Raw genomic sequence first — 24,998 nt, 5'->3', positions numbered from 1 at the left:
TGAAAAAAGCTGGAGAATTACAGCCTGTGCAACGTGGTGAAACCCCATCTCTACCAAAAATACAAAAAATTAGCCGGGCATGGTGTTGCATGCCCATGGTCCCAGCTACTCAGGAGGCTGAGATGGGAGGATTGCTTGAACCCAGGAGGCGGAGGTTGCAGTGAGCCGAGATGGCACCACTGCACTCCAGCCTGAGCAACAGATTGAGACCCTGTCTCAAAAGGAAAAAAAAAAAAAAATAATAAGCTGGAGGATTAATATATGTCCAGGCAAACTGCCCAGAAGAGTTGTGAGAAAGGAAAAATATGGAATTTTATAAAAGGAATCCAGGCTTGCCTGTGGAGCAGATGGGGCTGAAACAATTACTTAGGTACATGTGTTTTTTCCATGATTAGACTGTGGGGTTCTTGGGTAAGGGGTCATGGTCTGTTTACTTTTGTATCCTCCCCTCAGTGCCTAACATGATGCCTGGCAAGTAGTATGTGCTGAACATTCATGAACTGGGCTCAGAATAGATACCTTGGTGCTTTGGAGTGGTGTTTGCTGAAGGATGGCTGGCTTCCTGCCACTTAAAAGTTCACAGAGTTCTTCAGCGCAAACCATTTGCAATTCTCTCAAAGACTGCTACATAGGGGCAGCCTTTTCTTTCTATTCAATGACAAGCACCTTACTGATGCCGTTGGAAACTGCACTTGGAGCTGTGTGCTTGCTGCACGCCTTGGAAGGGAAGAGATGCCGTATGGGAGGGGTTGGTTTGGGACCCTAGTTTGGAAGCCCGTGCTTCCTGAGGAGGCCACTGGGGAACCTGGACTATACATGGTGATTCAGCCTGTGAGATAGTTCCAAGTCTTCCCTGGTTTCGCAGACCACGTGCTGCTAGCAGACATTTCTAACAGCTGTGGAACGAATGATTACCAGCTGTGAAGGCTGCTTTGAAAAAGAGGAGGAAGCTAGGGGGAGAAAGTCAACTATTGCTACTTTCTTGGTTGTAGAGAAACTTTGAAAATGGCATTCATGGGCAAACTGATAACTATGCTTATTGGCTTTGTGGATGATCCTACAGCCAGGGATCCATTCAACCCTCCAGTGCTCTTCTGGCCTCCAGGAGAAATTAGACCTTTGGGGAATGAATGCTTTTTGCTGGTAATAAACTCCCATGGCCCCGAAGGCTAGCCCTGTCCTGGCGGTGGGACGGCAGCACTGCCCGCGACTCAGGGCCTACGGTCTGTGCTTTATTGCAGGTGCGTTTAATGATCACTGATGCTGCCCGACACAAACTGCTCGTGCTGACCGGGCAGTGCTTTGAAAACACCGGAGAGCTCATTCTCCAGTCCGGCTCTTTCTCCTTCCAGAACTTCATAGAGATTTTCACCGACCAAGAGGTAGGTTCATGTCTGAGAATATCTGTGTTTCTGGTGGCTTGGTTGCCTTCGGTTCCTCTTTGAGAGCACTGGGGGAGACAGAAGAAGAAGGGAAGGGAAATTCACAGCTCTCCTGAAATAAGCAAAACTGCATGCTCTAAAATACTTTATTTTTGTGGCTCATTGCCAAAATAATTTAGAGCACTCATTTACAATTAATTGGAATAATTCTTAATGTGCCTGAGATATAGATGGGAAGGATTGAAACAGTCAACACTTTACAGATGGTCAAAATGATGGAGAAACTTGAAATGTCAGAGCCCAAAAGAAAACCTATGTTTCCTGTTTTCTGAAATAATACTCCAAAGATATCCTGGGCTTTTGGCACCACCTTTTCCAGGCCTAATTATTTCAGATTTTTCTTACTTTAATGCCTGGTCCCAATGTTTGAACTTGGGCTGTTTGAACAGCCCACAAAAGAGAGAGGGCTCTACAAAAGGAGGCACGTAGGAAAATGGGGCACGTCTGTGACCCAAAAAAAACATGGCTAAAGTAGCTGGACTGAAGCTGGGTCATTCGTATTTCTAATGCGTATCTTATTCAAAGATGACACATGTGAAGTGTTGAAAACTGTGTGAAGTTAGCAGTATTTGGTCAAATGAGATCAAAGATTTTGATGTGCTTATTTCTGCTTGGGAATTTATCCTGGCCAGGAAACTTTCCAAAGTAATGCACCTTGTTTATCTAGGTTATATATTTATAGCAGTTACAGAAACAATTCAGACCAATCCCCATAGTAGGTTGGGGCCTGCCTGTGGCCGATAGCAGATTTCTACATGGAGGGACTGAGGGATGTTCTGATAAGAAGAGTTACCAAGTCTGTTTAAAACTGTCTTCCTGAGATGGCGGCTTGTCCATCTCATGTGTACTGCGAAGGGCCACGTGTCCTTCTGCACTTAATCTTCCTTGGCCCTGTGGTTCAGAGAGAGCTCTGTTTGTACTTTTCATCACTGGCAAGAACTGTAAGCACACTGCCCAACTTCATCTGGGTCACCTGGAAGCTTCTTTAAAAACACTGATCAGATGGCATAATACTGTTCACTCTCCAGCCACTGGGGAGGGGAGAATGCAAAACTGTGAAAAGGAACATTTTTGAAGCCCCAGCTTTCAGAAGGTGTGGCATCATCTGCATCTTGAAACACACGCCAGGACGGGATCCCCCAGGCAGGCAGCTCCTTTCTGAGAGGCTTCAGAGCTCACTCCCAGTTGGTTCATCTTTACCACTTCAAAATGCAAGCTTTGGCCCTGTCTTCCTCCAAGGCCACTAGAGTTCATGCGTCTTGCCTCATTTGTCTCGGTATCCATTGCACCTGCACGTAGTAAAGGCCTAGTAAGCCACTGTTCGATTGCATTGAAATTCCAAAGCTAGGGCTACAATTCTCACTCTGCCTACTGTCCTGAAGTTGTTGTTTGATCACTATAATGTCAGAATCTTTTGCAAGATTATGTCCCCATGTGCATGTTGTACCCAGAGGCAGGTAGGTGGGCATTTGTCTAGTAGCTGTGGGATCACACACATTATTAGCATCTTGCCTCAGGGAAGAGAGAAAGCTGCAGAAGGCTGGAAGGGGCCCAATGACATGGTGAGCAGTTAAGTGGCAGGCTTGTAGCTCATTTGCATGCACATGGGCACTTTCCACATTCCTGTGCATTTCTGTAGTTATTTTCTAGTGGTTGGTTTCTACCCAAGTGATTGGTTTGTCTTTTTTTGCTGAAAAACCAAGCAAAGGAAATATGTAAAGAAAAGTGTTTGTCATTGCCAAGATTTTCAATAAGGAAGTAACACAATTTGGCATATTTGCATCTCAGATAATATCTCCCCTTCCCCTTCTTTAAATAAGGTTGTTATGAAGATTGCTGCTTATTCATTTTTACTAGATTATGGAAGCAAATTTTAGCACCATGGGCTGTGCATGTGTCAGATTTTGCCACTAACTACAGAAAAAGAAAATTGCCCTAAGTGAAGAACTCGAGTTCCATGGAAGGGCAGATTCCCCAGGGTTTATAATTATTGGGGTAGGTTCTGGAGGACACACATTTTGATTATACTCAGGTATCATGTCATGTTCTCTTCCGCCACCCACAAACCCCCATGCTGGTACTTTTGAAAAAGCAATAGTTAATACATAATGAAAAGGATCTCTAGGATTTTTCCTAACAGACTAGATCAATGGTGTCAGTGTGGTGGGGGAAGGCAAGGGACATTGGGTCAAATTCACTCTTCCTCCTGCCCCAATGAAAGTAACTCAGCCTTTATCTATTTTACATTGTGGACTTTGAAGAAAGGATGCCACAGCTAAAGTGAATTGAAAATCACTGGACTGGACCAGTGGTTATCAGCCTTTTGGAGCTAGGATTGCCCATTGTTGCCTTGGAAAAAGGGTTGAGTAACTGAATAACAAACAGACCTTGAAGACCACTTGGTGTCCAGCCCTGTTCCTTTTATCCAGTCCTTGAAACATACTAGTTAACTCCAGGGAAACCAAAACCACAATTTGGGACAAACAAAAATGATACTTTTTAAAAAATATAAGAACAGCTAAAAATAAATAGACTGAAAAAATAGAACTATCAGTACACATTGAGCTTCAGGGTTTTGGAGTCTCAATCACCGGAGATCAACTAACAAAACCAGAACTAACAGACAGTGCTATTGTCTGGCTGACCCCACTCCTCCCTGAAATCCAGGGATGGTGAAATCATCATCTCCTGGGGGCATTTTTCAGTCTCTCTGTTGGAAAGTTTTTCCTTATTTGTCTCATTGTATCTTCAAGGAAGTGATGTGATCCCTTTCCCACCTACAGTGTCTTAGATACCCTTCACCAACACTGCCAATTTTTTCCCTTTTAGATTAATCATCTTCAATTTTTACCCACAGTTCTTCAAAACCCTGCTCGCTGTCCTTCAAATGTGTTCCTCTGTCAAGAAAGGGAGGCAAAGGCCAGGTGCTGTGGCCCATGCCTGTAATCCCAGTACTTTGGGAGGCCAAAGTGGGAGGATCACGCAAGGCCAGGAGTTCTAGGCTGCACTGAGCTATAATCTGCACTGCACTCTAGCCTGGGCAACAGAGCAAGATTCTGTCTCTTAAAAAAATAAAAAACCCAACTATACTTAAAACATTAAAAAAATAAAAAGGAGAGGAGATGGGATGGGTATGGGGGGAATTCAGGAGTTTAATCCTGGTCATGTTTTAGTGCCTTGAAATCAGACAGTTGGATTTATGAGAACAGAGCTCAGGGAACTCAGAGTTGGGCTGGAGGTATTAATTTGGAATCCATTAGCATATTAGAGGTATTTAAAGCCCAGAAGATAGATGATGTGACCTAGAGTGAGAAATATTTTAAGAAGAGAAAGGGGCCCAGGTCCAGTGTTGAGAGGTCATGAGGCCAAGAGGAAGGAGCCAGTAAGGGAGACTTATTTCAGGTTTTTGCTTGTTGGTCTAATTTCTCTAAAATGTCATGACTCAGACTGGACACCCTATTTCAGGAGTCATTTGACCATGTTAGGATTGTGAGAGTCGATAATGTCTATAGTTTTCAGTACAATCTTCTATTAAAGAAGTCTAAAAGTGACTTTTGACCATCACCATACACCATCAAATTTCAATGGGGAAGAGATGCAGGCTTTGAGGGGCTCTACAATTTATATAATTTAAGGGCTCTTTTTTAAGAAAAATGAAACAATTATTAATACAGAATTAAGTACAGGGCCATGCCAATGAGGTACCTTGAAGTTTAAGCTTCTTTGGCTTCATGATAAATCCATTTGACCATCTACTAAAATCCCTGAGTCTTTTCCATGGATATTATTGTTAAGCCACATCTCCCAATCCTGTAGTTAACCCTGCTGGTTTATTGAACCTTACATTTATCCCTTTAAAATGCCATCCTGTTAGAGTTGACTTAGCCACCATCATCCCCATGTCAAGAGCTTTTATAAATACCTTAATTCGGCCATCCCACATTTTGCTGTCTCTCATTTTCATACAATCCACAGATATACGCATGACTTCACCATTTTCATCCAAGTGAATACAGGCCAGGTAATGAGACTTGAGGCCGCCCATCATAGACCTCCCTCCAGGTTGACATTAAGCAGCACTAGTTATATGGCTGGCTGGAAATCCACCTAATTCTGCTATCACACTGTTCAGGGATCCTATTAAATGTCTTGCTAAAGCCCAGAGATACACTGTCTACTGTACTTCCTCATCAGCCAAGCAAGTAACCTAATCAAAAAGGAAATGTAGTTAGCAGGCCATGGTTTAGAAATTCAAATCTTGTTTCATTAATATCATCTGCAGTAAAACCGTTTATTTATTATATCTTCCTTCCTCTTCCAGTATGCCTGCATTTAATCAGAAAAAGTAATTCACAAAAAGGATTATCTTTGTCCCAAAGCATATTCCTCCCAGTTGCATCTGTCATCCAATTTTGCAAGAACCAGGGTAGCACTCAGTGTGGTTACATCTGAAGCACCCACTCCAAGAAGACAACATGTGTTGAACGGCCAAGTTTGGCACACAGATCAACAAACATCTCCTGAGCCTGATTATGTATTGAGGAAACAAAGATAACTAAAATACAAAGATACAGAAGATATATTTCCTGCTATCAGATATGTTTAGAGTAGTGGGTTATAATAGGTACCATTTACCATGATGATGATTTCCCAATTTGTTCAGAAGAAGCCTCAGTTTCCAAGTCTAAGAACTAGTCACAAGTTTCCTTCCCACTCTTAACATTGTTGGATCCTCCTTATGGTTCTCATCTATTCATTGAATAAGCTTGATTGGGTGCTGCCTTGGGCTGGCCACTCTTAAGACCCTGTCTTTGCCCTTGAGGTACTCTCTACTCTGGAGTTGGCCCACAGGTCTGGAAAGAGGCTGTGGGGGAAAACACAGGCTTCATTCTGTTGTGTAGTTCCAAGGATGTAGGAGTTGTTCTTCCTCCTCTTCCCTCTGCCCAATTCCATCTGTCTGTTTTATGACTGAGGGCTCTGTCCAGCCCTGTCTCTGCATTCTTGTCTCATCATTCAGAGTGTGCTGCTACTTCTTTGGAGGGACCAGATTTTCCATCTCCAGAAAGAAACCTGTCAAAGCAATGCTGGCTTTCTTTTCTGCTTTGCCTTGTACATCACGGTTGTTCATTCACCAGTGTCTCTTGGCTATCTTTCATGACCTCTGACTTCTCAGAATTCTGTGCAATCTTGTTTTGTTTTGGGGTCATTTCCTGCATTTCATAGAAATTCTCTGGATAGAGGCGAAAAGAGGAAAAGTAGGAAGATATTCCTTAAGTCTTTCTACCTTCTGCTTCAACCTGGTGATTACATACTTTACATAAAAAGAGCTAGTGATTGAATGCCCCCTACTAACAGCTGGATTATACTCTTGGCTGCCACACCTCTCAGCTAGGGTGGAATTTCAAAAATTAAAATGAACTAAACTTAATTTTTAAATTTCACTATTAAAGATTCAGCAGTTATCCTAGATTTGCCTCCTAAAATGTATTAGAAAACATGAAGAGTTTGTAAGTGCTCTGTATGAAAATTGGGATCTAGAGACTTTTAATTGTGCTACAATGATTGTGATGAGGGTCTCTGCTAGTTATTGCACAAGAAGCCATATTCGATGCCCTGTGTTTGCATTGGCCTGCAAATGATTGGAGCAAAGATGCCTGTCCCCTCCACCCAAAGATGGTTACCATTTGCTTTTTCACTTTTCTTAGCTCCCAAAATGGAGTTGATTCTTATCCTTTTTATAGAAAATTGTAAAGTCACAGAAAAACAACAAAGTTTTATTATTTTGTTATTTTGCGACCCTCTACATAAAATGTTATGCTTAGGACTAATATGCTAACAAAACAGAAATGACTATTTTACTGCAACGTTGCAGTCAAATACAGGAAAATTCAGATTCTATAAATTATTCTTACAAACATTCATAATAGTAGCCTCAGAATGCTGATAGCCAGGAGACAGAGGAAACTAATCTAATACTAGAAAGTAAGAGTTCAGACCTGCTGGCTCAGGGATGCCTGGACCAAATGAAACCTTGGCTTTAACCCTTGATCATTTGTCATCCAGAACACAGAGCCCTTTTCAGTCAAAACTCTGAGCTGATTTGTGAGCTTTACTGAGACGGAAAGAAGATTGGAGTTGATGGCATGGTTCTCCATCACTAATTTGCTAGGCTAAGGCCATGAAATATGTGGCCATAATATGGAGTGAGAGAGAAAGTAGTGTTTTTATTAAACCATAATTTCTGTTTTGGTCCTGATTTGCTTTTCTGTGTTTACATCCTTGGGAAGTACTAAACAATGTGTTGAAAAATGTTTCAGCCACATTTGATCTCAGCTGCTCACACCCAACTTGCCCTGAAAAGAATGGGAGCAGTAAGAGAACAAAGTGGCTCACTGTGGAGTTAAATATGAGCAAATGGGGAACAGGTTTGGCCACTGGCTTTTATAATTATCCAACCATTTTAATGTCATGGCTTTAATAAAAAAGCATTTGTATCTGCAGAGAATCTTCTGGGTGACCCCCTCATGTTTTAATCAGTGTGCACTGATACTAGAAACCAGTAATTTTTTGCAGTAACAGGCAATCCATAACTTCTTGTCTCCTATGGGGAAAAACCCACCAAGGTTTTTTCCTTTTTACATACAGATTCTAAAAGGAGGCCGCAACAAGTGCCCTGTTAATCTGAATTTCTTTGAGGTGTCAATCAGGCCTTTTTTTTTTTTTTTCGCCAAGTCTAGTGGAATAAAAGAAAAAATTTTTATTAGTGATGAAATGACTCAGACAGCTTTCTCTTGATATAGTTTAATGTTTTTTAAAGGGCATCTTTGCCTTTACTCTAGGGATAATATTCAAAGTGTTTCATAACCACTGCAGCACAATCCCCAATTGCTCAGGTGGTCACTGGTCTTAGAACTGGAGCAGAGTTCTGGCATTCCCCTGCTGGGCAGGAATAGATGGTGGAGGGGTTGTCGGGGAGGTGCCGGGGTGAGTGGGTGCTGGTTGAGGTAGAAGCCAGTAGTAGCGGGGCTCAGGACAAAGGGTTGTTCACCTTCTAGTAGGGAAGTGTTTCAGTATTTAAGCAACCAGCATCGCTACATGAGTGCATGTCTGAAACTGGTCCTATGTGCATCCTGTGATGCTAGAACACATAGTTATAGCTGGAGATGATGGATTAGTGATGATAATCACTTACACCTTTTCTTTCTTTCTTTCTTTTTTTTTAAAACCCAGATCGGGGAGTTACTAAGCACCACCCATCCTGCTAACAAAGCCAGCTTAACCCTGTTCTGTCCTGAAGAAGGGGACTGGAAGAACTCCAATCTTGACAGACACAATCTCCAAGATTTCATCAATATTAAACTCAATTCAGCTTCTATCTTGCCAGAAATGGAAGGACTTTCTGAGTTTACTGAGTATCTCTCAGAATCAGTGGAAGTCCCATCTCCCTTTGACATCCTGGAACCTCCCACATCGGGTGGATTTCTGAAGCTCTCCAAGCCCTGCTGTTATATTTTTCCAGGAGGGAGGGGAGATTCTGCCTTGTTTGCAGTGAATGGTTTCAATATGCTCATCAATGGCGGATCGGAGAGAAAATCCTGCTTCTGGAAGCTCATCCGACACTTAGACCGAGTGGACTCCATCCTGCTCACCCACATTGGGGATGACAATTTGCCTGGAATAAACAGCATGCTACAGCGGAAAATTGCAGAGCTCGAGGAAGAACAGTCCCAGGGCTCCACCACAAATAGTGACTGGATGAAAAACCTCATCTCCCCTGACTTAGGAGTTGTATTTCTCAATGTACCTGAAAATCTCAAAAATCCAGAGCCAAACATCAAGATGAAGAGAAGCATAGAAGAAGCATGCTTCACTCTCCAGTACCTAAACAAATTGTCCATGAGACCAGAACCTCTCTTTAGAAGTGTAAGCAATACTATTGATCCTGTCATTCTCTTCCAAAAAATGGGAGTGGGTAAACTTGAGATGTATGTGCTTAATCCAGTCAAGAGCAGCAAGGAAATGCAGTATTTTATGCAGCAGTGGACTGGCACCAACAAAGACAAGGCTGAACTCATTCTGCCTAATGGTCAAGAAGTAGATCTCCCGATTTCCTACTTAACTTCAGTCTCATCTTTGATTGTGTGGCATCCAGCAAACCCTGCGGAAAAAATCATCCGAGTCCTGTTTCCTGGGAACAGCACCCAATACAACATCCTGGAAGGGTTGGAAAAACTCAAACATCTAGACTTTCTGAAGCAGCCGCTGGCCACCCAAAAGGATCTCACTGGCCAGGTGCCCACTCCTGTGGTGAAACAAACAAAACTGAAACAGAGGGCTGATAGCCGAGAAAGTCTGAAACCAGCCACAAAACCACTTCCTAGCAAATCCGTGCGCAAGGAGTCAAAAGAAGAAACCCCTGAGGTCGCAAAAGTGAATCACGTGGAAAAGCCACCCAAAGTTGAAAGCAAAGAAAAGGTAACAGTGAAAAAAGACAAGCCAGTAAAAACAGAGACCAAACCTTCAGTGACTGAAAAGGAGGTTCCCAGCAAAGAAGAGCCATCTCCAGTGAAGGCCGAGGTGGCTGAGAAGCAAGCCACAGATGTCAAACCCAAAGCCGCCAAGGAGAAGATCGTGAAAAAGGAAACAAAGGCAAAGCCTGAAGACAAGAAAGAGGAGAAGGAAAAGCCAAAGAAAGAAGTGGCTAAAAAGGAGGACAAAACACCTATCAAGAAGGAGGAAAAACCAAAAAAGGAAGAGGTGAAAAAAGAAGTCAAAAAAGAAATCAAGAAAGAAGAGAAAAAAGAACCCAAGAAAGAGGTTAAGAAAGAAACACCGCTGAAGGAAGCCAAGAAGGAAGTTAAGAAGGAAGAGAAGAAGGAAGTGAAAAAGGAAGAAAAGGAACCCAAAAAAGAAATTAAGAAGCTCCCTAAAGATGCAAAGAAATCATCTACTCCTCTATCTGAAGCAAAAAAACCAGCTGCTTTAAAACCAAAAGTACCCAAGAAGGAAGAGCCTGTCAAGAAAGATTCTGTTGCCGCCGGGAAGCCAAAGGAGAAGGGGAAAATAAAAGTCATTAAGAAGGAAGGCAAGGCCACAGAGGCTGTCGCTGCAGCTGTCGGCACTGGAGCTGCCACAGCAGCCGTGGTGGCGGCAGCTGGAATAGCGGCCACTGGCCCTGCCAAAGAACTTGAAGCTGAGAGGTCCCTTATGTCATCTCCTGAGGATCTAACCAAGGACTTTGAAGAGTTAAAGGCTGAAGAGGTCGATGTAACAAAGGACATCAAGCCTCAGCTGGAGCTAATCGAAGATGAAGAGAAACTGAAGGAAACCGAGCCAGTCGAAGCCTACGTCATCCAGAAGGAGACAGAAGTCACCAAAGGTCCTGCCGAGTCCCCTGATGAGGGAATCACCACCACTGAAGGGGAAGGCGAATGTGAACAGACACCTGAGGAGCTGGAGCCCGTCGAGAAGCAGGGAGTAGACGACATTGAAAAATTTGAAGATGAAGGAGCGGGTTTTGAAGAATCCTCAGAGACTGGAGACTATGAAGAGAAGGCAGAAACTGAGGAGGCTGAGGAGCCAGAAGAGGATGGGGAGGAACACATATGTGTGATCGCCTCTAAGCACAGCCCTACTGAGTATGAGGAAAGTGCCAAGGCGGAGGCTGATGCATACATCAGGGAGAAGAGGGAGTCTGTGGCCAGTGGGGATGACCGAGCTGAAGAAGACATGGATGAGGCCATTGAGAAAGGAGAGGCTGAACAATCTGAGGAGGAGGCTGATGAGGAGGACAAAGCTGAAGATGCCAGAGAGGAGGAATATGAGCCGGAAAAAATGGAAGCTGAAGACTATGTGATGGCTGTGGTCGACAAGGCTGCAGAGGCTGGTGGTGCCGAGGAGCAGTATGGATTCCTCACCACACCAACCAAGCAACCAGGAGCCCAGTCTCCTGGCCGAGAACCTGCATCTTCAATTCATGATGAGACTTTGCCTGGAGGTTCAGAGAGCGAGGCCACAGCTTCTGATGAGGAGAATCGAGAAGACCAGCCTGAGGAATTCACTGCCACCTCTGGCTACACTCAGTCTACTATTGAGATATCCAGTGAGCCTACCCCCATGGATGAGATGTCTACCCCTCGAGATGTGATGAGCGATGAGACCAACAATGAAGAGACGGAGTCCCCTTCTCAGGAATTCGTAAATATCACCAAATACGAGTCTTCATTGTATTCTCAGGAATACTCTAAACCTGCTGATGTTACACCACTCAACGGATTTTCTGAAGGATCAAAAACAGATGCCACTGATGGCAAGGATTACAATGCTTCAGCCTCTACCATATCACCACCCTCTTCCATGGAGGAAGACAAATTCAGCAGATCTGCTCTACGTGATGCTTACTGCTCTGAAGTGAAAGCCAGCACCACGTTGGACATCAAAGATACCATCTCAGCTGTTTCAGGTGGAAAGCTCAGCCCATCAAAGAGCCCATCCCTGAGTCCATCTCCACCATCACCCTTAGAAAAGACCCCCCTGGGTGAACGTAGTGTGAACTTCTCTCTGACGCCCAATGAGATTAAAGTCTCTGCAGAGGCAGAAGTAGCCCCGGTGTCTCCTGAGGTAACCCAAGAAGTAGTTGAAGAACATTGTGCTAGTCCTGAGGACAAGACTCTGGAAGTGGTGTCACCATCTCAGTCTGTGACTGGCAGTGCTGGTCACACACCTTACTACCAATCTCCCACCGATGAGAAATCCAGTCACCTCCCTACAGAAGTAATCGAGAAACCACCAGCAGTTCCAGTGAGTTTTGAATTCAGTGATGCCAAAGATGACAGTGAAAGAGCTTCAGTAAGCCCCATGGATGAGCCCGTGCCTGACTCAGAGTCTCCTATTGAAAAAGTTTTGTCTCCTTTACGCAGCCCGCCCCTCATTGGATCCGAGTCTGCCTATGAAAGTTTTCTAAGTGCTGATGACAAGGCTTCTGGCAGAGGTGCCGAAAGCCCCTTTGAAGAAAAGAGTGAAAAACAAAGCTCTCCAGACCAAGTAAGTCCAGTTTCTGAAATGACTTCCACTAGTCTTTACCAAGACAAACAGGAAGGGAAAAGCACAGACTTTGTACCAATAAAAGAAGACTTTGGCCAAGAAAAGAAAACTGATGATGTTGAAGCCACGAGTTCTCAACCAGCACTGGCTCTGGATGAAAGGAAATTAGGAGATGTTTCTCCCACACAAATAGATGTCAGTCAGTTTGGATCTTTTAAAGAAGACACTAAGATGTCCATTTCTGAAGGTACTGTCTCAGACAAGTCAGCTACTCCTGTTGATGAGGGTGTAGCGGAAGACACATACTCTCATATGGAGGGTGTGGCCTCAGTGTCCACAGCCTCAGTGGCTACGAGCTCATTTCCAGAGCCAACAACAGATGATGTGTCTCCTTCTCTGCATGCTGAGGTTGGCTCCCCACATTCCACAGAAGTAGATGACTCCCTTTCAGTGTCTGTTGTGCAAACACCTACCACATTCCAGGAAACAGAAATGTCTCCATCTAAAGAAGAATGCCCAAGACCGATGTCAATTTCCCCACCAGACTTCTCCCCTAAAACTGCAAAGTCCAGGACACCCGTTCAAGATCACAGATCTGAACAGTCCTCAATGTCTATTGAATTTGGCCAAGAATCTCCTGAGCACTCCCTTGCTATGGACTTCAGTCGACAGTCTCCAGATCATCCTACAGTGGGTGCAGGTGTGCTTCACATCACTGAAAATGGGCCAACTGAAGTAGACTACAGTCCTTCTGACATGCAGGACTCCAGTTTATCACATAAGATACCACCTATGGAGGAGCCGTCCTATACCCAAGATAATGATCTTTCTGAGCTCATCTCAGTATCTCAGGTAGAGGCCTCCCCATCCACCTCTTCTGCTCATACCCCTTCTCAGATCGCTTCTCCTCTCCAAGAAGATACTCTATCTGATGTTGCTCCTCCGAGAGATATGTCCTTATATGCCTCACTCACCTCTGAAAAAGTGCAAAGTCTGGAAGGAGAGAAGCTTTCTCCAAAATCTGATATCTCTCCACTCACCCCACGAGAGTCCTCTCCTTTATATTCACCTACTTTTTCAGATTCTACCTCTGCAGTCAAAGAGAAAACAGCCTCTTGCCACACTTCCTCTTCTCCACCCATAGATGCAGCATCCGCAGAGCCCTATGGCTTCCGTGCCTCAGTGTTATTTGATACCATGCAACACCATCTAGCCTTGAATAGAGATTTGGCCACACCTGGCCTGGAGAAGGACAGTGGAGGGAAGACACCTGGTGACTTTAGCTATGCCTATCAAAAGCCTGAGAAAACAACTAGGTCCCCAGATGAAGAAGATTATGACTACGAGTCTTATGAGAAGACCACCCGGACCTCAGATGTGGGCGGCTATTACTATGAGAAGATAGAGAGAACCACAAAATCCCCAAGTGACAGTGGCTACTCCTATGAGACCATTGGGAAAACCACCAAGACCCCTGAAGATGGCGACTATTCCTATGAAATTATTGAGAAGACCACACGGACCCCTGAAGAGGGTGGGTACTCATATGACATAAGTGAAAAGACCACCAGCCCCCCTGAAGTGAGTGGTTACAGCTATGAAAAGACTGAGAGGTCTAGAAGGCTTCTGGATGACATCAGCAATGGCTATGATGACTCTGAGGATGGTGGCCACACACTTGGGGACCCCAGCTACTCTTACGAGACCACTGAGAAAATTACCAGCTTCCCTGAGTCTGAAAGTTACTCCTATGAGACAGCTACAAAGACGACACGAACCCCCGAGACTTCCACATACTGTTACGAGACTACAGAGAAAATCGCTAGAACCCCTCAGGCATCCACATATTCCTACGAGACTTCAGACCTATGCTACACTGCAGAAAAGAAGTCCCCCTCAGAAGCCCGCCAGGATGTCGATTTATGCCTCGTGTCCTCCTGTGAATACAAGCACCCCAAGACAGAGCTTTCACCCTCCTTCATTAATCCCAATCCTCTTGAGTGGTTTGCCAGTGAAGAGCCCACTGAAGAATCTGAAAAGCCCCTCACTCAATCAGGGGGAGCCCCACCGCCTCCAGGAGGAAAGCAACAGGGCCGACAGTGTGATGAAACCCCTCCCACCTCAGTCAGCGAGTCGGCCCCATCCCAGACCGACTCTGATGTTCCCCCGGAGACTGAAGAGTGCCCCTCCATCACGGCTGATGCCAATATCGACTCTGAAGACGAGTCGGAAACCATCCCCACAGATAAAACTGTCACGTACAAACACATAGACCCACCTCCAGCTCCCGTGCAAGACCGCAGCCCTTCGCCACGCCATCCTGATGTGTCCATGGTGGACCCAGAGGCCTTGGCCCTTGAGCAGAACCTGGGCAAAGCTCTAAAGAAAGATCTGAAAGAGAAGACCAAAACCAAAAAGCCAGGTACAAAGACCAAGTCATCTTCACCTGTCAAAAAGAGTGATGGGAAGTCTAAGCCCTTGGCAGCTTCACCAAAACCAGCGGGCTTGAAAGAATCCTCAGATAAGGTGTCCAGGGTGGCTTCTCCTAAGAAGAAAGAATCTGTGGAAAAGGCAGCAAAACCCACCACCACTCCTGAGGTCAAAGCTGCACGTGGGGAAGAGAAGGACAAGGAGACCAAGAATGCTGCCAATGCCTCTGCATCCAAGTCGGCCAAGACCGCCACTGCAGGTAGGTTGAGAAGGCCGGGCATTGGATATATGCCACAACCATTCTACTTAATTTACAACCTTTATATTTCCCTGTTTGGCTTTGTATTGGGAAGATGAGGGAGCACAACTGATGCTTTACCTTCCCTGTACTCTTCTCCTCTGCCCAAAGGTATATGTCTCAGTCCAGTGTGGCCTTAAGGCTTGGAAATAGCTCAGTGTATGGTTGAAAGCAGCTGTGATTCATCACATGGGATTCCTGATTTTGTGCTATTTTGGAACACAGCAACTACAACCCTATTCTAAATCTTCAGAACCAAGGATGTGTCTTTCAGATGTTTCTGGAAGACTGGTTTCAGCCATGCTGGCCCCAGAATCCAGCAGGGTAACACAGGCCAGGAGCTCCTAAAGGCCTAAGGAGAACCAGAGGTTTCACACCAAGACTGGATCGACCAGTCTAGACTGAAGATTTAGAGTCCTTTTTTAAAAAAAATTAAATTTTAAAATTAAACATTTTTACATTTTTATTTAAAACATAACCAGGTTGGAGATAAATCTTCATTAAAGGCAGTGTTCCATTTTCATGTCAGCCAAAAAGTACTATAATTTCAGGTGACCAGTGAGTATCCAGGGAAAATTAAGAGAAAAACATTGATGACTCTTTTCTTACCCTTCTCTTACCCATGGCCTCATTAGTAGAGACTCAATGCTATTTCAGATGAAAATTCCACTTGGAAGCTGGGTGCATGGCCTCATGCCTGTAATTTCAGAACTTTGGGAGGCTGAGGTAGGAGGTTAGCTTCAGCCCAGGAGGTTGAGACCAGCCTATGCAACATAGCATATGACCCTATCTCCACAAAAAAATGTTTTTAATTAGTTGGGTGTGGTGGCATATGCTTGTAGTCTTAGCCACTTGGGAGGCTGAGGCAGGAGGATCACTTTAGCCCAAGAGGTCAAGGCTGCAGTGAGCCAGAATTGTATGTATCACTGCACTCCAAGCCTAGGTGACGGAGCAAGACCCTGTCTCTCAAAAATAAATAAGCAAATGAAATTCCACTTGGCAAGAGCAGATATCCCTGATTTTTGATCATTCATGTTTTGGTCATGATTCCCAGATTTATCATGTTCTCGGTAATGACCTGGGCTTTTGATGGAACTGGTCTCCGCAGTACTGCTTCATGTTGTTGCTTCACATCAATCACAAGGATTGGCATCCATACATTTTATTTGCTTTAGGTAATTATCCAGAGGTTTTAGATCACAATTCACAAAGTAATATAAATGGAGCCAAACATGTAAGGCACAACATAATTTAAGTAACATTGCCCTGATTTATTAGGGAAAATCTGATAGAGTAATCTTTGCAGCTCTCCAATTAAGTACACTTTAGGATTTAGATTTGTTAAAACTACAAATTTTTACTTTAAACAATATGGAGTATCAATTTTAAGACTCAGTTCTCAGCACATTTGGCCTTTTTACATGCACGTAGAAAATAATCGGAATTTTTTTCATGTTTAAAATGAATGACAAACCACCAGATAATTAACCCTTTCATCTGAAAGAGTTGACAACTGACCTGCACTTAGGGAGAAAACATGAAATCCATGTAAACAGATAAAACCAACTGAAATTTACTCCCAAGTTTGCCAGAACATATACATCCTAACCCACACAATTGACTTTTTAAAAAAACTTTTTGGACATTTAAAGAGGTAATTTAAAGGCAAAGTAATAAGTGAAAATGAGTTAATTTTCATTTATTTTGGAGATGCTTTTAGATGTCTACAAAGGCAAAGTTGCAGTACTAATTGACTTTTAAAGCAAACCTGGGCCAAGTTTCAGCAGTTCTGTTGGTTTGTGCTTCTGTGAGCAATATTCATTTGATGTTGATGGTAGTGATTTAGAGTAGAGGGGGAAATTGCAGACATGTTTAATTACTGGAAGAACTGTAACTCACAAACTTCTACTACAAGTCAGAATTCTTTAGGAGGCCCCCACTGGGTATTTTGAGGGCTTTCAGCTCAGATTCATTAAAATAACCTATTGATCTATTCATAGAATGAATTAGCTTATCCAATTATTACTTTGGCTGATTCTCACCACTCCCTTACCCCTCTAAAAATAAAACTGGACAGTTGATAGAATTAGCTGGTGGTTTTGAATCTGGGATGATAGTCTTTAAATATCCTATGGAGAAAGAGGATTAAGCATATAAAATCTAGCTGGTGTTTTAATTGGCTTTACAGCAATGAAACCAGCTGCATGTTAGAATCACCTGGGGTGCTTTTAAAAGACAGTAGTGCCAGACCCCAACCCAAACCTACTTAAGTCAGACTCTAGAGAATGAGGCCTGGGTGTCAGTATTAAGCATCCGAGGTGATTCTAATTATGTAGTCAGGCTAAAGAACCACTGCCTCAAAATGCTAGTTCTATTAACGTTTCAAAAGCTTTAAACTTCCTAACTGGAACCAGTTAGTTTTCCCAGGCCTTTGTGATTTGACTGGGGTTTTGGTTGCAGGCTGATATGTCCTGATTAGTTAGGGAAAGCCTGGTCTTTCTGAACCGTCCTTTGCCCAAGTTCAGCATCCAGCCTTGTCTAGGGAAAGAAGCATCAGTTTTCAGAATACTGTGCTAAGGAGAGAATATGGTGTTTCATCAGTTTGTGAGCGAGACTGAGGTGCTGAGGGCCTTGGAAATCATATGGGGTTAAGATCAAAACTATTTACTAAGTGGAACGTTAGGGTATAATACCCAGCTGTGGACAAAATTGCAATCATGAGACGCTAAAGTGGATTACTAAGATAACTTAGCTATGTTTTGCCAAATACAGATGTTTTCTTTTGACTTTTAAAATGTACTTCTTAGATCACTTATCAAATAAAGAAGCACATTAGCAGCTTCTTTAGGAGGGGTATTATATCTAGTGCCATCTTGGGAAAGGCCTTCAAACTCTTCTTGCTTCCTAATGTTGGCTGTCCACAAAGGGAAACCATCCCATTCTTCACTTCTCCTATTGAGATGGTAAACAACCATGTTATGTTTTGTCACATTGCTAGCGCAAATGCCCTTGACAGATTCCCAGGGAGATGGAAATGCTGTCACCACTTTGCATGTCCCAGAGGACCTGCTTGTGATTGAGTAGGGAAGGTGTGATTGAGTAGGGAACATGTGCTGGATGTATGGTCTCTTCACCTTGCTATAACCTTGCTTTGTCTTTGTTTATTTACCCAAGGACCAGGAACTACCAAGGCAACCAAGTCCTCCACTGTGCCCCCAGGCCTCCCTGTGTATTTGGACCTGTGCTACATTCCTAACCACAGCAATAGTAAGAATGTTGATGTGGAATTTTTCAAGAGAGTACGGTCTTCCTACTACGTGGTGAGTGGGAATGACCCTGCTGCTGAGGAGCCCAGCCGGGCTGTCCTGGACGCTTTGTTGGAAGGAAAGGCTCAGTGGGGCAGCAACATGCAGGTGAGAACTCCTCAACAGTGTCTGCACTGCAGATTGAGCTGTGTCCAGAGGCAATGGGAAGGAACCATGTTTAAAGAGGCGCCTCATGTGGCTGGCTGTGGATTCATATGAGGAGCCTCCTGTGTCTATCACACATGAAATATCCTGAGAACAAAGTCAGTTTAACATACAGTAGGTAGTACAAGAAATAATATTCTTGGCACCACCAGCAACCACAGCCTTGGAGGAAAGCCACCTTAACTAAAGCAGAAACCATTTATCTGCAAAATGGGCCCAAGATTCATTGCCCTTCCTCCAGTATGCCAAGAGTCTTGTGTGTGTGAATCAAAGCGGTCATATTTCCTTTCTTCCTTTGTGTTTTATGAGTAGACTGTAGCTAGGAATAGGGCCATTTAGAAAAACAGCTGTCCATGTGAAATTCCACAGTAGGAGCATTGCTGAATATAGTCCCTCACAGGACACTCCCAACTCCCAAACATCAGGCCTGACCACAAACCATCCCTTATTTATTTAATGACAGGGTCTCTCTATGTTGCCCAGGCTGGTCTCGAACTCCTGGCCTTAAATGATTCGTAGAACGAGCCATTATTAATTCAGCTGTGATCTTTGTATATCAAGTTTTATTTGTGGTTCTGTACAAAATTACATAGTAAATTGTGCTTGTATCATATTATATAGAATTACTTGTTATTTAATCATATGAAATCTAATGAGAGACACCCAGTGGCTTCTTACTGAATACTAGATGGAATTTATACTATTCAGGACATTACCTACCCACCCCATACCTCCATACCTCCATCCCCAACCACACACATAAAGTAAAGGTGCAGATCTTTGTTCTCAGGACAAAATGTTAGTTACGCACAATGAGTGGGCTTTTGAGGGCTTTGAAGTGCATGTTAAAACTCCTTGGATTAAATATGCAACATCTTTTACGCAAAACTTACCAGTTGTGTTAAAGGAAATACAAGAAATTGTACCCTAACAGAAGCACTTTCTTAGCAGTAAAGAACTGAGAAACTGACAGTGAATGTAGATGAACGAATTGACAAGTGATTAGTTGCTTTTGGTTCCAGCCTTCAATTTCCCTTAGAAACAATAGCTTTTCTTTGCAGCTTTATTCTGGTTCCTGGAAAATATACATCGAAAAATCCTTTGCATTTCTTGAGGAAAATAGAAAATTTTTCTCTCATTTCCCTTCTTCTTCCAGTGGTCTAACTAATACCTTGCTATTCATTTTCTTTTTTTCCATGGTTTCTGTTTCTGCCCTTAAATAGCTTTTTTTTTTTTTTGGTCTCTCCCTGCAGGTGACACTGATCCCAACTCATGACTCAGAAGTGATGAGGGAATGGTACCAGGAGACCCACGAGAAACAGCAAGACCTCAACATCATGGTTTTAGCAAGCAGCAGCACAGTGGTTATGCAAGACGAATCCTTCCCTGCATGCAAGATTGAACTGTAAAAAGCAAGGCCAGCCACACCACAGGATCTGAACTTTGTTTCCAGAAATTCTTCAATTTGAAATCACCTTTTCTAAAAAGTCAATTCATCTAGTTAAGTCGCTGAACAATTACCTGCCAAATGCTATACTGTGTCATGGTGATGCAAGTCACTAAATTTCTCAGTTTTTGCTGATTGCTAAGGGAAGTAACAGTATTCCCACAATAGGGTTCAAGTTCCTGCAAAATTACCTACCCCAGTTCATCTCTGCTGAACATTTGGAAACCATGCACTAGCCAACCCAACTGACTTCTGCTAGGTAGAGGCATTTGTCTTAGAGAGAGAGAGAGCGCGGGAGAGAGTGAGAGAGAGTGAGAGCACAAAGAGAACGCAGGAGAGAGACGGAGAAAGAATGAGAAAGAAAAGGAATGCAAGAGAAGGAGATGTAATGACAGAGAGTTCTGGTGAGATACCCAGAGAGAAAAAGAGAGAGCAGGGTGGGGTAAGGAGGAGAAAATAACCAACAATTAGGTCTGTATTTTCTCAGGCAGTAGGCATTCTTTAGTCTACATAGGCAAAGTTTTCCATTTTTGTCAGTCTGAGTCATCAAAAAGAGTCTTAATTTTCTAAAACAAGTTGGCTAGAAGAAAAGTAAAAAGAACAAAACTTGTTATGAGGGCATGTGATATTTTCACATCTTAATTAAGCTCCTTCAGTTTGAAGGCTGCACAGTGACATGATGTAGTGAGTGTAGACTGGCCATGCAAGTGGTTTGGGCCCCATTCAGAACTCTCAGACTCTAAACACACAAGTAGATTGATCTAAGGCATGCTCCCAGCATTTGTCCACCCACTTAGTCCACTCTGAGTCGATTAACCTGCATGCAGCAACACCCAAGTCCACCCCAATTAACTGAAGCAAATACCAAAGCAGTTGGGAGTACATATGGTAGACAATTTGCCTTAGGAAGTGACTTGAATGTACAAAGATACTTGATGCACTTATTTTTTAATGTGAGACAGCAAGTTTATAAAACATCCCTATAGGATTATAGATACTTAAAGGAGCACATGGGTGAGCGCGTGTGGGGGTACTAGAAGCTGGTCTGATTGGTCCAACAGTTTGATGCTGAGTCATGTGTGTTGAATCCCACTTCAGTGCACCTGTGGCCTCTCAGTCAAACAAGTTGTGCCTTTCACAGCTTCTTTACTACTGCAAGTTCAAGACTGAAATGGCTTCTATGATCAGAACTGGGAAAACAGTGAATCTTATGGTGGAAGAGGTTCTCAGCAAGTGTACAGTATTTACCTTTGTCTTACATTGGCTTTTTAAATTTTCCATTAATTTCAACATAATTATGGGAACAAGTGTACAGAAGAATTTTTTTTTAAGATGTGTGAGAACTTTTCATAGATGAACTTTTTAACAAATGTTTTCATTTACAGGAAATTGCAAAGAAAATTCTCAAGTGATAGTCTTTTTTTAAGTGTTTCGTAAGACAAAAATTGAATAATGTTTTTTGAAGTTCTGGCAAGATTGAAGTCTGATATTGCAGTAATGATATTTATTAAAAACCCATAACTACCAGGAATAATGATACCTCCCACCCCTTGATTCCCATAACATAAAAGTGCTACTTGAGAGTGGGGGAGAATGGCATGGTAGGCTACTTTTCAGGGCCTTGACAAGTACATCACCCAGTGGTATCCTACATACTTCTTTCAAGATCTTCAACCATGAGGTAAAAGAGCCAAGTTCAAAGAACCCTAGCACAAATTTGCTTTGGGATTTTCTTTTCTGGAAAAAAAAAAAAAAAATAGTACATTGAAAACAAATGAATTCTCAACTCCTACGGTTCATGTAGAGTTTAGAGAAAATTTCCATCATTGTCATCATTGAACTGTGAACCTGGGAAGCCAGATCATGATTAAAACTGACATCAAGTTTCAAGTTGCAGATCAATGCACCCAGTGTTCAGATGCGGCCAACCTCTCCGTGACAACTGTGTTGTGCTCTGTCACATTACATTTCCTGCAGACTCTAAGATCTACGGAGTAGAGAACAATGACCTCATTTTATTTTCTATGTTAGTTATTTATTTCAAAATTAACATTTTAGTTTATTTTTGTCTGATAAGTGTATGTTTTGCACTGCTAACTACAATGAGGGTTTAAAAAAACGCTTCTTCAGGGTCCTTTCACTGAGGACCTGTGCAGTCTACTTAATGCTGTGAATTACGTTTTTCAAATGTTTAATTTTTTAAAGAAAATTAATATTCTATTTTTGTTAGGCTTCTCTAGAAATGCAGCTTTTATTTATTACCCCATTTCTTTCAAGTCCTTGAAAAATAACATATTAAGGGTACAAGAAATTAACACATGATGGAAAAGTCATTGTGACGCAAATGAATTTCATTGAGTATAAACGCATCTACTTCAAACTTATTTTATAAGACAACCTAAGATACTCGAGATAATTATTTAATGGTTAGCTCTTAAGTTGAATTGGTCTACATAATACGTGGGAAGAAAACCAGATTTTTAGCCTTCTTGCCAAATCCAGACCTCTGGTTGATTTTTCTTTGACAGAAGATGAAGTAATTTTCCAATTTCCCAAATTAAATGTATTTAACATGTACATTATTTTGGTTTAAAAACTATAAACATTGTAGGAGAATTATAGCCAGTCTTCAGTTATAACCACTCCACCCCCCTCACTTTCTCTCTCTCTCTCTCTCTCTTTTTTTTTTTTTTTTTTTTTTTTTTGCTATGGGATTTAATGGGAAAAATATATAAAAACTGTCACTAGTCAGCTGGCTCTTTTTCCTATGAAATCTATCAGTACCTTTCTCCATCCATTGTTCTCAATAATGACCACAGAGCCTGAGTATACCAAGAAAACCAATATTCGCATTACAGGTTGCTCCTGTCCTTCCAGACACCTTTCCTGCCTGTGTGACTAACCTAATTTTGCTAGTTCCATAAATACACGATTAGTTTAGTAACAGCCATCACAATGTACCATGTACATTCTAAGTGAGAGCTAAAGATCGACACAGACTTCTAGGAGCTTTGTTCATACTGATTACTTAATCCAATTGTATAGATTGAATATTTGAGTGGAAGGAATTTACACTCTGTTTAAACGATGGGATTGTATCGAGATAGCACTCATGATCATGACCTTTTTGGTAGTATTCTTAAACAAAATTCTACAGAGACTAAATGTTAGAGATGATCCTCCATTTTCAATTTTAACCAATTCTGTCCCCTTTCTCAAAACCCTGAGCCCTGTGCATGCTTTCTCAGTCTTGTGGTGGGACTGGATACAATGACTAACTTCCCCTCCTCCCCCTTTTAAACACCATTTTCCATGGAGTTCAAAAAAATTTTTTTTCCTTAACGTTACATATCATAGTGAATGGTTTCCCCAGTGTATATGAATGTTTTAAGTGTCTCCAATAGCTTATGCAGTCTAGGAGCTTTCCAATACTCATTTAATTAAGATTTAATCATTTGCTAATGGAAATCTTACCACCTTTCATTTTCCCTCTATTACCAAATTTCAGCTCTTAGGAGCTGCTCTACAATTCTCAATTTGCTTTTCTTGCCTCTCTTTAGTCACCTGTCACAGGAGGTTCCTGCTCAGTAATGATATTGTGAGTTAGGATAATAACTTTTTTTTTTGTGCTTCAGATTTAGAAGAAAAGATCTTGTTTCCATTTGAAAGGAACTGTAAGCTTTTATCTTTTAACCAACTGAACAATACACCAAAAGCAGCCTAGGGATGAGCATTTCTTTGAAAGCAATTAGGTTATTCACCTGGTATTAAAACTATTTACTGTTAAAAAATCTGTGACTTCATGAAGTTGATTTTTAAAGGCAGCATCAAAAACTGAAAAGGAAGGGAAAAAATAAGCAGCTTCTCTGCATTTGTTTGGAGCTCCCCAAAACGGGATCCATGGAGAAGTGGCATCAAGACCGGGCTGCCCTTTCGAGAACACCCTGTGGCAGTTCAGAGACACGCTTTTCCTACACTGCATGCAGCCCCTCTTTCCAGCACTGGAAAGAAGTGGTCTTGAGCCCGGCTGAGAAGCACTTCACACTCCTCTCTCTTGTTCTGAATGGTGTTTGTGTCAGTCTGCAGCTGTGTATGGTATTATGTCTTATAATCCTGCATCACTTCTATCCTATCCAGTCATATCTAATGTAGAAAATTAGTTTCCAGTGAAAGTAATATGTAGTGCTTTTATGATATTTGTGTGCAATATCCCCTCTTCCATTGAGGATATTTGATGTAAAGGAAAAAAAAAACTCAGTTCCACAATAAAATACAAAAGTGGCAAAAGTTCATGTGTGTGCTGTGCTGTCTTTTGCTTTGTGTTCCTGAGTTGGGCTTTGCCACTCACGCAGAATGCTGGGCAGTCAGGGCATGACGGCAGGGACTGACTACGTTCTTTTCAAGGTGGGCTCCCTGGCTTTTGGCAAACTCCTGAAAGGGTCTTGCTAATACTTGCAACTGCTACCTCGTTAACTTTTGTAGCCAAGCCCTAGAGGATGTGAGCGTCTAAGGACAGAAACTGGGAGGTGAAGGGAAGGAACAATTAAAATTATTGCTTAAAAGAAAAAGGATAACTGGGTGCAGTGGTACATGCCTGTGATCCCAGTACTTTGGGAGGCCAAAGTGGGAGAATCATTTGAGCCCAGAAGTTCAAGGCTGTAGTGAACCATGATTGTGCCATTGCACTCCAGCCTGGGCAAGAGAGAGACCCTGTCTCTGGAAAAAAAAAAAAAGAAAAAAACAGATCAGACCAGAACCTAGCATAGAAAAAGCAGATCAGACCAGAACCTATCATATTCAGCAATTGTGCTCAGTACCTTATCTTTCTCTTAGTTCCTTGCTCACTGTTACAGAATATCCTCTAGCTA

The 24,998-nt window shown here is 42.5% G+C and overlaps 1 protein-coding gene across 2 annotated transcripts in view; it reads left to right on the top strand.

The window, feature by feature from the left end:
• The window catches only part of LOC105475177 (microtubule associated protein 1B), a 104,044-nt gene extending 79,624 nt beyond the window's left edge, over positions 1-24,420 (top strand). For both annotated transcript variants that reach the window (XM_011730211.3, XM_011730212.2), the window contains 4 exons: positions 1,242-1,382; positions 8,673-15,174; positions 18,388-18,626; positions 19,937-24,420. In XM_011730211.3, coding sequence (XP_011728513.3) covers positions 1,242-1,382; positions 8,673-15,174; positions 18,388-18,626; positions 19,937-20,092 — 7,038 coding nt within the window. In that variant the 3' untranslated portion in view covers positions 20,093-24,420. The remainder of the gene's footprint in view (positions 1-1,241; positions 1,383-8,672; positions 15,175-18,387; positions 18,627-19,936) is intronic.
• Positions 24,421-24,998: the final 578 nt, after the last annotated feature.

The sequence above is a fragment of the Macaca nemestrina genome, chromosome 6 (genome assembly GCF_043159975.1).
Source record: "Macaca nemestrina isolate mMacNem1 chromosome 6, mMacNem.hap1, whole genome shotgun sequence".
Taxonomy (NCBI): domain Eukaryota; kingdom Metazoa; phylum Chordata; class Mammalia; order Primates; family Cercopithecidae; genus Macaca; species Macaca nemestrina.
This window is presented reverse-complemented; position numbering and strand designations above follow the sequence as displayed.